Source organism: Dipodomys merriami, unplaced genomic scaffold, assembly GCF_024711535.1.
Source record: "Dipodomys merriami isolate MVZ:Mamm:240054 unplaced genomic scaffold, mDipMer1.0.p SCAF_8, whole genome shotgun sequence".
In the NCBI taxonomy this organism is placed as follows: domain Eukaryota; kingdom Metazoa; phylum Chordata; class Mammalia; order Rodentia; family Heteromyidae; genus Dipodomys; species Dipodomys merriami.
The window spans coordinates 15,456,899-15,473,611 of record NW_027206401.1 but is presented as its reverse complement, the minus strand read 5'-3'; the positions used below and the strand labels follow the sequence as shown (position 1 = coordinate 15,473,611).

At 43.9% G+C, this 16,713-nt stretch overlaps 1 protein-coding gene across 7 annotated transcripts in view; it reads left to right on the top strand.

The window, feature by feature from the left end:
- The window catches only part of Utrn (utrophin), a 427,285-nt gene that overhangs the window by 40,833 nt on the left and 369,739 nt on the right, over positions 1-16,713 (top strand). For 2 of the 7 annotated variants that reach the window (XM_070010727.1, XM_070010723.1), the window contains exon 1: positions 10,266-10,410. The exons of the other annotated variants lie outside the window; for them this stretch is intronic. In XM_070010727.1, coding sequence (XP_069866828.1) covers positions 10,317-10,410 — 94 coding nt within the window. In that variant the 5' untranslated portion in view covers positions 10,266-10,316. Of the gene's footprint in view, positions 1-10,265; positions 10,411-16,713 lie in introns of those variants that run through there. 7 annotated transcript variants of the gene reach the window in all.

Genomic DNA, 16,713 nt, shown 5'->3' with positions numbered 1-16,713 from the left:
CATTTCTCCAGTGAGAGTAGAGATCTGGACAGGGTCTAACTTGTAAGAATATTACAGGCATCAATCAAAATCACTCTGCAAGGACTATGAAGGCCAGAGATCTCTAAAAGTGAATCCTGAACAGGGCCACTGAGGACCAAAAAAAGGAACATGAGGAGTTCAACCCTCTGCGGAATTGGCCCACCAATAGGAAGTTGTTAGAGCCCAACATCCCTAATTTAAAACCCACTTTGTTCTTTTTGCCATGCTCATACTCTTATAGCTGGACAGATTCACTCCTGGACATGGCTTGCAGGAGAAAATGCCATCATGGGAACCAAGCCTTGTGGGAAACGGCACGTAAAGCAACCTGCAGGCGTGCCGGTTGCTTGCATGCAACCTGCCAGTGAGTGACTTGCGACTTGCTCACCGTGGGGGCTGCCCTGGGAGGAAAGGGCGGGGTTTCCCTGTTGCCTTATCACTGTGATTTTTCCTTCGTTTCTTCCTTCTGACCTTGATTTTGAGCTCCCTCCTCCTTCTGCCTCCCTTGTCCTGACTCACAGGAACACTGTAATCACAGGCTGTGTGTGTGTGTGTGTGTGTGTGTGTGTGTGTGTGTGTGTGTGTGTGTGTGTGTGTGTGTGTGTGTGTGTGTGTGTGTGTGTGTGTGTGTGTGACCTCTGCAGGCCTCATTCCCACCTTTAATTAGCCACTGCCTCTCCTTTTTCTCCTTTTGGCGATGCTGGTTTGTGACTGGCAGTACTTGAACTTGACTCCCAAGGTCCATGATACAGTGAATGCCTCAGTACTCTTCCTATAGCACTTGGTGCTGTGTCGTTTCCTGGCTGGGGTACTGGCCTTTTCTGCTTTTGTATGTGTGGAACGGAATGGGTGCCCAGGGGACCTGTCACGTAGTGACTGGCTTACACCACACCAGTGTACCTGCCTGGACCCTGGGCACCGGAGCCTGTTGCTGAGGCTCATGACTTGTGTGCTGACTCTTGCTTGAATTCTCTAGTCCTCACCTGGCTACTTCTTGGAACCTCTTTTTCATGTAGGAGGACTTCTTTGGGGTCAATTTTGCACAGTTTGCACTTGACTTCTTCCCTTTCTCTGTCCTGTGTTGTCACAAATGCATGCTTTTGCTCATTGGCAAGTGGAGGGAGATGACACACAAAAGGGAGTGGCCGGGCCTACGATTGGACAGGGCCATCTTTGTTTGCTGGCTGCTGCAGGCTGGGTCCACAGGTGACTTGCAGGTGGTTGTGCCTGCATCATTGGGAGGACCCGTATCCTCAAGTTTGCATGAGGACATGGCACAAGAAAAGAACAGAATCCTGTGGTCAGGGTTGGGAGGCAGACAGGCATGGACTTCTAGCAGGAAGTGTCCATGCAGAGGGGGAAGTTGCTATGGTGGGACTCCGGTGCCAGGCTCCACCGCTGCTATGATTGTTCCCTGGTGCCAGCCTCCACCACTGCCACAGGCCAGCTGAGTGACAGCAGCGCCCAGCACCTGGGGACGTGAGCATCCTCAGCCGCCAGGAAGGAGGAGGAGGAGGACAGGCTGTGGTTGAGATTGTATTTTGGAGGTAGAGATGGCCACTGCTGGTGCCTAAGAGACTAAGTGTGGTGGTGGTAAAGTCCTCTTTGTCACCGGACCCCAGGAGTCCCCTTGGTTATTTCTCCCACCTGATTTCATTGTTGCTAAAAACAACCTCCTCCTCTCATCTCATCTTGCATCTCTTACCATGAAGCTTGAAAGTCATAGTACTCTATAGAAGCTGGAATGTTCCTTTCAAGACAGCCTAGGTACCTGCAGAAAATTCACTTGTCTTTTGCTCCATAGTCTGCAGCTGGTTATGGATTTATAACAACCAGAATGTACTAACAATTTAGAAAAACCATCTACTCTTTTTGTATTTAAATAGTGTTTTTAAAATCCTATTTCTTTGCTTTGGTATATGTGTTGTTTTACTTATGTCTTTTGTTTTCTCTTTGAATAACTACATATATGTGTATATATGTATGTACATGTGTATATTTATGCATGTATATGCATATGTTATATGTATATGTATATATGTATTATATTACATATTATATGTATATATTATATGTATATATGTATTATATGTATTTTTGTCCCCTGGTACCTTAATTTGAACTCAGGGCTTTGTGCTTGCTTGGCTAGCCCTTTTACCACTTAAGCCGTAACTCCAGCTCAACTTTTTCTGGTTTTGTTTCTGCCCAGTCTGACTTTGCATCTCAACCCTCCAGATTTCAGTGACCTGAGTAGCTCCAGTTACAAGTATGAGTCCCTGGTGCTGAGCTTCCATAAGTAATGTTATGGAGAGCTCTGGCATTGCCTTCTACAGTGAGGTGCTTAACATCTGGACTGGCCATTGTGGGGGATCCCTGACTTCAGCAGTTAGACGTGTGAGGGACTACCCCTATCTTGGTAGAGCAAATTCTGCTCCAACAAAATGGCATGTCATTTGGCGTCAGGTAGGTAATGCTGGCTTGGTCTAGGTCAGATTGCTGTCAGACCCCGCATGCCTGGCCTCCGTGGCTGGCAGGCAGTTGCATTTTGTCTGGAAGCCATATTGCCTGCAAGAAACATGCATGCACATGCACACATGTGTGAGAAGCAGACATGCACATGCACGCATGTGTGAACTGCCCCTCTTCTCCTCTTATTAAGGGATTCGGTGGGATGGTTGGCTGCCTCTTAATCTCACTGCTACCACACAGCTTTCCAGAGATGATTGTGGGGAAGGCTGTAATTTAATCCTGAAATACGACTTCTAGGAATTCTCCTTTTAATTCACCATTCCAAGTGTTTTTGCCATCGCAAAGTAAAACTAACAAGTATGATCGCCCTACTTTTCTTGGCATGCTTCCTAAAGTCTTCTTTGGAGACTTGCCTCTATGTGGTTGGGGATAATTCTTAGCTTTTTGATGATGGGGACTTAGATTTGACTCTCTCATATAACTTGGTTGATGATAATGCCATTCGATTCTATTAATAGTATATTACTATGGATATAAAAGCACAATTTTGGATTTTATTTATATCTTCATGCTTTGGAAAAATAATCTCATGAGAAATCATCCAGCCCATGAAATGCTATCGTTTGCATAGCTTTTTTTGGGTTTGCTTATTTTTAAAAAAAGTTTTTTCCTTGGCTTCCTTTAAATTATCAATAGTAATTGAGTATTCTTAGTAGTTGTTAAAATCATATGAGAATTTTTTTCTTGTTAACATATGAGATTTTGTTAATAATCTTTATTGTGATCAAGAACCAAAGTAGTATCTCCTGATTGGAAAATCCTAGTTAGCTAGAAATGAAACATCCTGGCATGCTCTGTGAGTATTGGAGAAGTTGTACAGTTGTTTCCCTCCCTGTTCTCCAACATATGGTTACTTGATGCAGTGGATCAGAATTTGTGAAAAAATTCCTGGTGCTGATGGTTCAGGCCTGTGATCCTAGCTACTCAGGAAGATGAGATCTGAGAATTACCGTTCAAAGCCAGCCTGTGCAGAAAAGTCTATGAGACTCTTATCTCCAATTAACTACGAAAAAGTCAGAAGTGAAGCTGTAGCTCTAATAGTAGAGCATTACTTTTGAGGATTAAAAAAGCTTGGGGACAGTGCCCAGGCCCTGAGTTCAAGCCCCCAAACTGGCACCAAAAAAAAAAAATCCCATCTGTACTGGACAGATATAGGTATTTCTTCTTGCCATATTCCATAAATAAGATAGTAAACCTACTTAAAGAATATTCACATGGTGATAAAAATTCTGAGTACTTAGAGAAGACTTCAGATGTATGGGAGGATGTGAGAATGTGATTTCGTGTTGTATGTATGAGAGGTTGAGCACCTGTGGATTGTGGTGTCTGCCCGGGGCCCTGGAACCCCTCCCCTCCTCCCCCCAGGTACTGATGGAAGCCTGCATTCTTAGAGATCATTACTCTGGGAAAATATTCAAAGGAGTTAATTAGATCTTAGGAATGGTGAGGGCATGCCACCTTTCTAGTGTTTGCATTCTTCAGGAGTGATAATAGACATGGACGGCCAGGACTGCAGGGCTTGGGGGCCTTGTGAACAGGGTGAAGATTAGATTCCAGCCTCACATGGGAAGCCTGGTGCAGGTGTTGAACAAAGATGGAGGCAGGGAGTTCTGTAGGAATGAAGAACCTGTAGGCAGGCTGAACGTTGCACATGAGTTTACCTAAGACACCAGACATCAGACAAAGGGAGAATCTGCTCTCTGATCCTTCATCTGTGGTGAAAATAACCAAAAAGAGTTCAGAAATCCCCCAAATCATTGTGTGTATTCATTTGATGGTTATACCTGAGCTGGTCCTGAACTTATTTGGTGACGATTTGGCAGTTGGGAATTGACAAAATTCCTTGCTGATAGAAATGCTCACTGTTCCATGAAACAGCTTACCTGAAGAAAGAACTCTGTGCCTTTGGTTTGGGGAGGTTGTCCTAGGTTCCTAGGTCTTGCTGCGCTGGACTCATGCTGGATGCCTTTTCTTAAAAAGGAAGAGTCTTGATTTGGTCCCACTCTGGCTAGCATTTGGGACAAGGATTGTGACCTGACTTCATGAGATCAACTTAAGACTGACAGGTAAAACACAGATGCAAAGAATGTTTGAGCCTGGAGGTATAAAGGTTAATGCTGACAGTATCTCATTCACTCATTCACACAGAAGCAGAGCTCTGTGTGTGTGTGTGTGTGTGTGTGTGTGTGTGTGTGTGTGTGTGTGTGTGTGTGTGTGTGTGTGTACAGAGCTCTGTGTATGTGTGTGTGTGTGTGTGTGTGTGTGTGTGTATACAGAGCTCTGTGTATGTGTGTGTGTGTGTGTGTGTGTGTGTGTGTGTGTGTGTGTATTGTGTACCTGTGCTGGTCCTCAGGCTCAAACTTGGTCTGGGTTCTGAGCTTTTGTGCTTTAGGCTAGCTCTCTGCCACTTGAGCCATAGCTCCATTTCCAGCTTTTTGATGGTTAACTGGAGATAAAGAGTCTCAGGGACTTTCCAGCCTGCTGGTTTTGAACCATGATCCTCAGACTTCAGCCTCATAGGTGGCTAGGATTACAGGTGTGAGCCACCAACCCCTGACTCATTCACATTACTTTTAAGTAGAGACTGTTAGCTGGAATTTGGTTCCTTGGAGAATAGCGATTCTAAAATTGCAAATCAAACTGGGTGCCAGAAAGCTCAGGGACAGGGCATCGGCAGAGTTGAAGCCAAAAACAAAACAAAACAAAAACAAAACTAGAAAGCAAACAAACAACAAAAAAGCCAATCAAATCCAGTTTCAAAGTTGGGTCTTCACCTCCTCCCTAATTTTTTTTCCTTGTTTAGAACTGACCTCATTTGTATTGTAAGACCAATTTATCATTCTGTGATTTGAGAAAAACCTTCCGCTCCAGATTAAACACACATTATTATGGGAGTCAGAAAATGAAGCCATTGTTGTCCAGCGTTCAGGAGAGGTGCCAGAATGTTCTTTCGTTTGTTTTCCCCGGTGTATGAGGGCGTGGCTTGGCACTTGCTCTTATCTGAGTCTCTGCAGAGTCAGGTGCAGGTTCATTAGTTTGGACTGACAGTTCTAATATGATGGTTGAAGCTGAGATTGTTTGCAGATAACAAGAAGAATTAGGACAATGTGCACCTATCAGGGCTGGTCTGCTGGTCTGGGCTTGCTGCTGAGCTGAGGGGCGTGGCTTTTCCCTGAGGATCTAGGATTAGTTTCCCCAAACCTTTCCTTCCCTTTTATGTCTATCCTACTTCCTGTAGTTTCATCCAATTTGTGCTGTGTTTCTCTCTCCACTCCATGCCTTCCTTTCTTTCCCCTTTGATGAGAGTAGACCCAGGCTTGAAGCCAGTTGTACTTACAAAAGACCCAGTGGTATGTACAGAATATGATTACTGCTGTCAACACCAGATTGAATAAGAAGGGGCCGACCCTGGACAGATACTTGCAACATGAATGGTTTATTGATTTCACAAGAGCTAGAAATAGGGCCACGGTGCAGTCTAGCAGAGGAGCCAATCTGGGACGAGTGCGTTCTGACATGAGCAAGTGAGTTGTAAAGGGCCTCCTGTTGGATTATTTTTAGAACCTTCAGATAACTTTCGGTTAAACTGATGATAGCTTTTGAGTTTCTTCACGGTCAAAGATTTAGAGACATACCAGCGAAGCTGTGCACTTGGTGGGTGTTCGAGGCTTGCTTTTGCTGCCTAGAAGATGATTTGGAAGTTACAGAGTTGATACAGACCTTCTTTTTTCTCCAGCTGTGATGACATTTCCACTTAGCTTAATAGGAATGTTTTAGAAATTTCCCACAATGGAAAGTTCTACTTGACATATGAAAGTTCAAAAGCCAGTTTCGTAGTCAGCTGTATGCCAAGAAATAACGAAAACAATGAATTACATAGTGCAGCCTTGGGAAATGGAAAATTTTGTCGAAGATGGATGAATCATATTATTAATACATGTTACAAGGCCTGAAGCCTTCCATTGGGAAATAAAGAAGAACATTTTTAGTTTTTAAAGTTAAGAGCCTTTTGGTATCTGTTACATATTTCATATAGTTTTGCTTTGTTTTGTTTTTTTGCCAGTCTTAGGGCTTGAACTCAGGGCATGGGTGCTATCTTTGAGCTTCTTTTGCTCCAGGTTAGTGCTCTACCATTTGAGCCATAGCACCACTGGAGATAAGAGTGTCACAGACTTTACTGGGCTGGCTTTGAACTGCGATCCCTGTAGCTAGGATTACAAGTATGAGCCATTGGTTCCTGGCCAGATTTTTTTTTTTTTTTGTAGGAGAAAGAGAACTTGAAAATTAGATCCTAAAATGCTAAAGAGGAGTACTGTGACTGTGGCTTAGTAGTAGAGTGCTTGCCTTGCATGCATGAAGCCCTGGATTTGATTCCTTAGTACCACATAAACAGAAAAAGTCAGAAGTGGAGCTGTGGCTCAAGTGGTAGAGTGCTAGCCTTGGGCAAAAGAGTCTCAGGGACAGTGCCCAGGCCCTGAGTTCAAGCTCCAGGACCAGGCAAAAAGAAAAAAACAAAACAAACCTAAGGAAAGAGGAAATAAATAAATAAATCTGTTCACACAAGGTCAGAACAGAAAAATAAGATGATAATCTCCTAGACATTTTTTGATTGCTATCTTCTATTATTATTATTATTATTATTATTATTATTATTATTTTCAGGTCTGGGGGCTCTTGTGCTTGCTCTGTACAAGAGCTCTACCTCTTGAGCCACACCTCAGCTCTTTTTGCTTTTTTGTTTTTGTTTTTGCATGGGGTCTCACTTTTGCCTTGGGATCTCCCTATTAACCCTTCCCACATAGCTGGGAGACAGGCCCAGCTTCTTCTTGGCTGAGATAGGAGATCTCATCATGCCAGGGTTGACCTTGAACTGTGATCCTCCTCATCTCAGCCCCCTGAATATCCAGGATTACAGATGTGGGCTACCACACTTTGGAATGAGAAGGGGAAGTTACTGTTTGGATCTAGATCCTCACTTGTTATTCCTCTTGACAATATGCAAAAGCTTTGGAATTCTCAACCTTATGTCACAGCTGCCCTAAAATTTGTTCTAAAGGTTACTTCTGTTTTGGAAGACCTTACAGAAAGACAGGTTTAGAGATGATTGAGATATCATATTTACACTTAGAATTCTCTTTCTTTTAAAACATCAAAGGCAGCCCCAAGGTAGGGTGTGAAAGAAATGCCAGGTATTTCACATAAATGTGTAAGGTTCTTAATTGCATGATATGGATGTTGTATGGGGTACTGTTCTGAGTAGACAAGACCATGTGTCAGTGCTTGCTCTCTAGTTTGACTGTTTAGCTCTTCCTATGTTACTGAAGATATTTTGGGCTCCTGATAAACACTCTACTTTGCTAACCATCAAGGCAGTACCAGTGAAGCAATGACATATCACTTCATACCTCCTATGATGGACAGATTGATAATGGCAAGTGGTGATGAGGACACGGAGACACTGGAGTGCGAGAGCCCTGATGTGGGATTGTGAAATGGTGCCGATCTTTTGGAAAACAGTCTGGCAGCTCTTTGGAAGGTTAATTAAGCCTAGAGATACATGAGACCCAAGGATCTGCTCCTGGAGATTTGTATATCTCCGAGAGAAATGGAAACTATCTGTCCGCATAAAAATACATATACATGGTCATACCAGAAGTATTCCTGTTTGTCATAAGGTGGGAACAATTCAAATTTCCACAAATTGATCAATCAGTGATCTGGTTTTATTTATGCACATGGAGTTTTATTCTACTATATGGAAGTGAAATCTAAATACTTGTTACAGTGTGGAATTTTTTTTTTTTGTTTGTTTTTTTTGGTCGGTCCTGGGGCTTGAACTCTGGGCCTGGTCTTCTTCTCTCAGCTCTTTAGCTTAAGGCTAGGCTCTACCACTTGAGCCCCAGCACCACTTCCGGTTTTCTGGTGGTGTATTGGAGATAAGAGTCTCATAGACTTTCCTGCCTGAGCTGGCTTTGAACTGTCATCCTCAGATCTCAGCCTCCTGAGTAGCTAGGATGACAGGCGTGAGCCACCCATGCCTGGCTACAATGTGGAATCTTGAAAATGGGCTAAAAATGAAAGAAGCCAGACACAAAAGACCAGAGACTATATGATTTCATTTATAGGAAATGTCCCCGACAGACAAATCTCTTGGAAACAAGAAGGTTTTAGTGGCTTGTGTTGAGCTGGGGAACGTAGGATGGATGTTGGGATGGGCAGGGATGGTTTTTTTGGGGGGTATGGTGGTGGTGGTGGTGGTGAAAGGCTCTAAAATTGATTGTGAGGTTGATTTCACAGCAATGCAAACATATTTATAATTATAGAATTGTGTAACGTAAGTGGGTTATTTGCGTAGTATGGGAATTGTCTTGCAATAAGATCATTGCTCATTTTAGCCTTAGACTATGTGACATCATCTTCTTATCTCTGCACAACACACCTGGGATACAGGTGAGGTCACTGTCCTCCCTTTTCCATTCTTGGAGGATAAGGTATCTTAAAAGCAGTCCTGGGGCTTGAACTCAGGGCCTGGGTCCTGTCCCTGAGCTCTTTCACTCAAGGCCTTTTCACTTTACCATTTAAGCCACAGTTCCATTTCCAGTTCTTTGGTGGTCAGTGGAAGATAATTGTCTTATGGACTTTCTAGCCTGGAATGGCTTTGAACTATGGTCTTCAGCTCTCTGCCTCCTGAGCAGGTAGGATTACAAGAGTGGGCTAGTAGTGGGCACTTGAGAAAGCATTTTTCAAGACTCACACAGCTTTTAGTCTGTAGTCTTCTCTTTCCTCTACCTCAGCCAGTATCAGGAGAGTGATGCCTTGTTATTCCAAATCCTGGGAATCCATATCCTCAGAATCTTTGCACTGAGTAAAAAGTCTCTGTTTCACACCAGGAACCAAGAAGATAAAGAGTAAGAATGCAAGTGAGATTGTACAAATACAGATTTCCTTTACTTTTTCCTGTGTGTAGATCACATGTGCACAAATGACAGAGAGAGAGAGAGAGAGAGAGAGAGAGAGAGAGAGAGAGAGAGAGAGAGAGAGAGAGAGAGAGAGAGAGAGACAGACAGACAGACAGACAGACAGACAGACAGACAGACAGACAGACAGAGACAGAGACAGAGAGAGACAGAGAGACAGAGGGATAGAGGGACAGGGAGAGAGAAAGCAAATACCTTAAATAGAATAGTATGGAAAATATGAGTCTAAACTTTTATGTGGTTTATTTTTTTTTCTCCATAGTAACCCTTTCTAAAGGATTAAGAAGAAATCCTGTCTGTGTTTTATTCCTCCAACATATGGATGGATACTGAGGTGAAATAATAAGTCCAAGGTAGTCTTTGCAATAGAGTTAATATGTAACTGAACTCTATGCCCTGTTGGATGACCCTAGCTGTACCAACACTGGGGGAGGGGGCGGAAATGTCCCCTTCCTCCTGACACTGGAGAGAGGAAGAACACTTATTAACTTTCTGTAGATTAGCGCATTCAAGGGCCCCTTAGTTGTAACTATTAAAAAAAAAATGAGTCCCACCAAAATAGTACAGGAAAACAACAACAAAAAAGAGAAACCCCACCTTAAGAGTTTTCACCAGCTGCGAAGTGTAACTTCCTGTCTGGTACTTACTGGGTTAGGTTTAGTCAGATCCTCTCATGGGAAACATAAAAAGCCACCAAACAAGCAGGCCATCCCAGTGTGCAGTGCGCAGGCCACTTTTGTTGTCCAGGCCCTGCGCCTCCTCTTCCCTCTGCCTCTCCCTTGTGAGGACATGAACAGCAGCCCGGCCGCCACCGTCCGTTGGAAAAGGTGCAGATTGGCTTGGCCAGGCCAGGTGGCTCTCCAGCCCTGTAAGCGATTACCAGGTAGGGTTGTCGCCTTGCCGGCGCTGATTAGAAAGGAGGATGTTGGTGAAGGTAATCTCATGTTTTTAGTGACAGAGCTGCTGTAGGCGATTGGGGGGGGGGTGCAGATGGCCTGTTCTACTGGGTGCCATGTCTGGTGTTAGTTCCCCCCCCCACCTTCAACCCCCTGCAGTGGACACCAGCTCTGTCTCTCTGCAGGGTGCTCTTCAGTAAGTGACCACTTGCTGGTGATCAACTTCTCTGAAACAGCAAGCACTAAGGAACCTTACCTTGGTGACGCATGAGCTTCAGTATTTTCAAAGTTGTTTGATTGCTTCCTGCCAGGTGGAGAAACAAGTGTCCTCTGTGGTGCTGTTTCCTTGCCTTTTTCTTTTTTTTTTTTCAGGCGGGATCTTTTTGTGTAGCCTAGCTTGGTCTTCACCCAGGACCTTCCTGCTTGAGCTTCCCAGGTTGCTGGGATTACAGGCATGTACTACCACATCTGGTTTTGTGGTGTTGAATATTGATAGATTCCCTCTCCCCCCTTCCCCAGCCCCATCTCTTTTTGTGTTTTAGTAACCCTGCTGCTTGACAAGACATTGCCCTGTTAAAACTATACGAACTACAACTCAGAGGTGATAGAGGACAGAATGGCCATTTGTATTTCGGGCTGCTATGTAACAAGGGGTTTTATTTCTGCTCATGCTTGTCCAGGAAGATTGTAGAAGCAGAGTGTTATACAAGCGTGTTGGCATGCAGCTTTTTTTCTGATTGGAGTTTATTTCCGGAGTGACTTAGCTGTTATTGTCTTGAGTGGTTTAGAGATTTGTATCTTGTTGGACAATGTCTGCCTGTAATGGTCCTGTGAATATTCTGAGAAAAAAACCAGTTTCATGTGTATATTTTCAGGCCATCCACTCTGTGGATGAATATTGTCTCTATAGAAAAACTTCTAGGTTGCCTAGAGTTTTAAAACATTATATTCCTTCTTTTTGCAATCCCTCTTTTCTCTCTCCATGTATTCCTTCCTAGCTATGAATATGAACTAAAATAAACGAGCTGGCTGAATTTCCTTCATGAGCCTGGCTTCTTGGCCAAGTGTGTTTGGTTATCAGTGTGTGATGGTTCTCTTCACTGGCTCCTTGCTGTTTTATTGATAGCTATGTGGTCCCCACAGAAAGTCACACAACCTTCCACGGACAGGAATGCAAACTCCAGGCACAGAAGCAACAGATGTATCACTGGCTTTTCTAAGATTATTGTGGGTGCTCCCTGAATCCTCTTTCTTTGTCAGGCATGAAGTGTCTGTAGTCGACCTGTCTTAGCCTTAAACTTTTAGTTCTAGGGGTCTGGGTTAGCGATGGGGTTGAAGTCAGGAGACAACAAGAGGAACAGAACAGACAGACCTATACATAGTAAGCATGTGAACTGGGTAGCCAAGTGCTTTAAATATATTTAAGTGCCGTGCTGGTTGAGTTCTGGTCTATTTAGATAGCATTCTTTCCTGCCCTCTGGCCAGTCAAAAGGTTTCTGGGAAAATAGAAAAATGTTTTTAAAATACAGATATTTTCAGGGATGTTATTTTTAACAAAAATAGAAAAAAAAACAATTTGTCTGTGGCTTCAGAGTCCAAGGATCTGGGTCCCAGCAGTTTTTCTTCTCTCTTGCTTCTGAGCTGAATTTTGTTTTTTTTTTTGCTTTTAAATACAGTTTCTGTAGTGTAGATTTCCCTCCCTTCTCCCTCTTTCCCTCTTCCCGTATCCTCTCTGTCTCCCTCCTCTCTTCCTGTCTTTCCCACTCTCTCCCTCTCTTCTCTCTCCTTTCTCTTCCTTCTTTCCTTCCCTTCCTTTCTTTTTTTTTTTTTTTAATTCTTTTTGACTTTTTGTCTGTCTGTATTGCTGTCTACCCCAAGCTGGCCTCAAACTCTCTCGATCCTCATGACTCATCCTCACAGAGGCTGAGATTACAGTGGTGTGCTACCACATACAGCTTGTAGTGTACATTTCTTTAGTGATCTTATTAACTGTAAAGATGATACATTTAATGATAAAATATTCACTGACTGTCAATTATATTTTCACCAAGGGAGGCCAAAGTTTAAAAAAATGTTGAAAATGTGAAAAAAACATATTTGGAGGCATTCTAGAATATTTACTAATTTACTAGTATATACTAACTTATTAGTATTTACTAATGGTGGCCGCATGATTTATGTCTGGAGGTTTCCTTGCCTCAGGAAATCACTTCTAAGAGGCCTGACTTATCCACGTTGCTTGCCGGAACTCTGTCTTTGTTGGCATTTCCTTTTTAGATGGATTAGAAGATTCACAACCTCTGTCACCCTGTGAATCACTGGAGACCCATAGCAGGGGTCTGATATACTTGGGGTGAGGCTTCACTTTGGGGCTTTCAAAAACTATGCAAAGGCACTGTGGTGGAGGGGCACAGAGGGGATGTTCTGTGTCCCCCATTCTGTCAGGAAGTACCCAGTGCTTCCCAGTTCCCCACTGTGTGCCTGGCAGGATGGCATTGCTCAGCACCTGCTGTGGAATAAGTGAGTTGGGTCTTGGGTCAGCAGGAGGTCTGGGCGGAGCATTGGCTGTCCTGGGGGAAGAAGCTTTGGATGAGGTCAGGGACTAGTGACTTGTGAGGCAAGGCTGGCTGAGTACCCTCTTCCTCTCCCCCTTCTCCCCCCCTCTCCCTCCTTCCCCTCCTCTACCCTCCTCTTCCTCTCTTCTTCTCCTTCCTCTTCTTCCTCCTCCTCCTCCTCCTCTTGCTTCCCCCCTCCTCTTCCTCCTCCTCCCCTTCTTCTTCTTCCTCTTCCTCTTCCCCTTCCCCTTCTCTTTAGTTGTACAAAGGAGTTTCAGTTAAACAATGCAGTTTACAAGTACAATACATCTTGATCAATGTTGCCTCTAAAATTTGGGAATAAGAGTTTCATCAGGAGCTGGGTGTGAGGTGTGTGTGTTTGTGTGTGAGGTGTGTGTGTGAGGTGTGTGCGTGTGTGTGTGTGTGTGTTTGTGTGTGGTGTGTGTTTGTGTGTGTGTGGTGTGTGGTGTGTGGTGTGTGTGTATGTGTGTGTGTGTGTGTGTGTGTGTGTGTGTGTGTGTGTGTGTGTGTGTGTGTGAAGGTAGAAGTGGGGCTATTTGGAATCACAGAAAGGAGAAAATCTGAGGCGTAATTTGCAGTTCACTTGCCCGTGTCCCCTGTGTTGGCACTCAGGAGGTTTAGGAGAACTCTGGGTTACTGAGGTGTGAGAATAATTTTTTTAAATTTCTTCATGTATTTAGTCAGTATTTAGACACGTGGCACTGAAGGTGAGAAGTCTCCCCCCCACCCCCACCCTCTGACCCCTAGTGGGGACAGGAAAAGAGGAAGGAATGTGGTCCCTTGTGCCATTTATGGGGCTGCCGCACCCCCAGGGGGCAGCGAGTCTGCTCTGCAGAAAGGTTTTGGGGCAGGAGAGTTTATTTTCTGATCTTGATGTTCATAGAGAAGATGAGTTTCTGGGTAGGAGACCAGGCTAAATGTAACTCCCGAGGCCTGAGGATGGCAGTCTGAAATCGGGAGCAGGTGGCCAGAGGAAATGACCTGTTCGAAACAAAGGAATTTGAGGGTGAGAAGAATGGTTAGCCTGCCAGCAAACTCTTCTTCAGGGAATGGGGCTGGGCTTGTGCGTCCTGAGGTTTTCCTGCTGTCACCTCTGTGACCAGGTGTCCTGGTGAGGATTTATGATGTGGCACATTATCAAGTTCTCTGAAAGCTCTCGTCATAATCGCAGCTACGTAAAAGGAATACATTGTTATCATTATACAAATGCGGGCAGTTGGGAATGGGCTTGGCCTGCTGGTTAAAAGTCTAGAAATAGGGACTCAAACCTCCTGTTCATTGTGGTGCTTAAGCATACGGCAGCGGAAGCTGTGGCTCTCCCCTGCCTCTTTTCAGTGTTTTCTTCCTGGCGTTACTTGAAAGGCGAGCGCAGGCGGCGGGTCCTGGGCTGCTTTGTGTTTTCACTTGGGTTTTCTGACCCCAGTGTGGAGGCCACCAGGTGCTTCCTTATTCTCTAACCATTAGCAAAAGCAGGATTTGGTGGGAGAGCCATCGGAGGGTCTGGTGGACAAATCCCAGAGGCTGCCCTACCCCTGCCCCAGGATTTTGGCCTCCATCTGAAACAGTTCTGTGCACTAGTCACTCAAGTCGTTTTTTCCCCCACTGCTCCAGGACCTTTATTGTTCTACAGAGGAAGATGAGTCACAGCCGAGATCCATTATTGTCTGAAGTGGAATTTTAGTCTAAGGCCAAAGGAGCAAATCCAGTGCCAGTCCTACGAATGGACGCATGCTTGTTTGTGAGCTGGGCAGGCCTGTGTGGGACCCTGGCTGGGACATGGCTCTCAAGTTCAAGGAAGAGAACTTTATTACAACAAATCATCCATCTCAACTTTAATTTTTAGCAGTGTGTTTAGAATATCTTTATAGTCTGATTCTGTGTGTGTGTGTGTGTGTGTGTGTGTGTGTGTGTGTGTGTGTGTATGTGTGTGTGTGTGTGTGCGTGCGCACGCGCATGCGCCACTTCTGGGGCTTGAACTCAGGCCTGGGCACTGCACCTGCACTGTTGTGCTCAGGCCTGGCACTCTGCATCTGGAGCTACAGCTCCATTTCCAGCTTTTTGGTGGCTAATTGGAGAAAAGAGTCTTAGGATTTTCCTACCTGGGTTGGCTTTCAACTGTGATTCTTAGATCTCAGTGTCCTGGGTAGTTACAGGCATGAGCCATCAGTGCCTGGCTCAGATTCCTTTTTAATTATTTTATTTTATTTTTATTTTTTTGTCAGTCACGGGCCTGGGCACTGTCCCTCAGCTCTTTAGCTCAAGAGTAGCGCTCTACCACTTGAGCCCCAGCACCATTTCTGGCTTTTTTCTGCTTAGGTGGTGCTGAGGAATCGAACCCAGGGCCTCATGCATGTGAGGCAATCACTCTACCACTGAGCCACCTTCCCAGCCCCAAGACTCCTTTTTTAAAGAAAAAAAAATTCAATGTAGAATGAAGATGATATAGAATAGAAATCATTATTTCTTCCTTTTTCCCCTTCTGTCTTGTAACCATTTCTAATAGCCTTGCTTGTCTGGTTACACTTTTCCCTGTGAATATACAAATACGAAGCTTTATGTCTTAAGTTCTTGCAAGTGCAGTTTTTCCTTTTGTACCTAAATTGAAATCATTTTGTGTTTGTGACAGTCCATTCAATAGGTAGAAAGAAAGAAAGACAGATGAGACATCGAAAGAACTAAAGAAAGAGAAACTTGCCTGTAATCTGAGCTACTCAGGTGGCTGAGATCTGAGGATCGAGGTTTGAAGCCAGCTGAGGCAGGAAAGTCCAAGAGACTCTAATCTCCAATTAATCACCAAAAAGCCTGAAGTGGTTCTGTGACTAAAGTAGTTACAGTCATAGCCTTGAGCAGAAAAGCTCAGGACAGCGTCTGACCCTGAGTTCAAGCCCTAGGACTGGCAAAAAGCAAGCAAACAAACCCCAAACAATAGCAACAACAAAAACTGAAAATACCCGTGTACACATAGTTTCTCTCGGTTGCCTAATGGTTGGAGCAAATATGTTTTGAGGTTAAAGTACCATTCTCAGAGAGGAGGAAGATGAAAAGTAAGAGATGGGTTTTTGAACCTGTATTTGCCTTTTGTGAAATTGAGTGTCTTTGTATATGTTTGTGACTTACTGGTGACTTCTGTCAATAAATTGCTGTTCACATACCGCCCACTCCTCTTGTTTAGATCTCTGAACTTTAAACTCCTAAAGACTCCAAAAGAAATATCTACCTCCCCCCAAATAAAGGTGGATTTGGAATGAGTACTTTGAGCATCTTTAGGGCATTTACATAGCTAACTTTTAATATAAACAAAAGCCAAATGGGAAGTTTCTGGGATAGAGGCTTGAGTATGAGGACATAGATTCTGTCTTTTCACTTTCTCTTTTGGCTGTGGTAGCGTCTGTCATTATCCCAAGCTGAGCTGACACTAGTCATTATTTTGTTATCTTTCAGTACATTTTTAAAGTACATCTTTCAGTACATTTTTCAGGCACTGATAAATTAATTTCATATGGATGGTAAGCCCAAAATTACGTAGAGAAAAGAGTTTCTGTGTATTTTATGGAAACCCTAGCATTAGAGTTAGCAGAAAGAGGCTGTGGAATAAAATGGAAATTCCATTGAAATGTATTTCAATCCCAGCAATGCTGACTCTGGAGTCTCAGTTTCCTCTCCTGTAAAATGAGGGCAGTAGAGCTGATGTTCATGTATTTATTTATTTTTCTT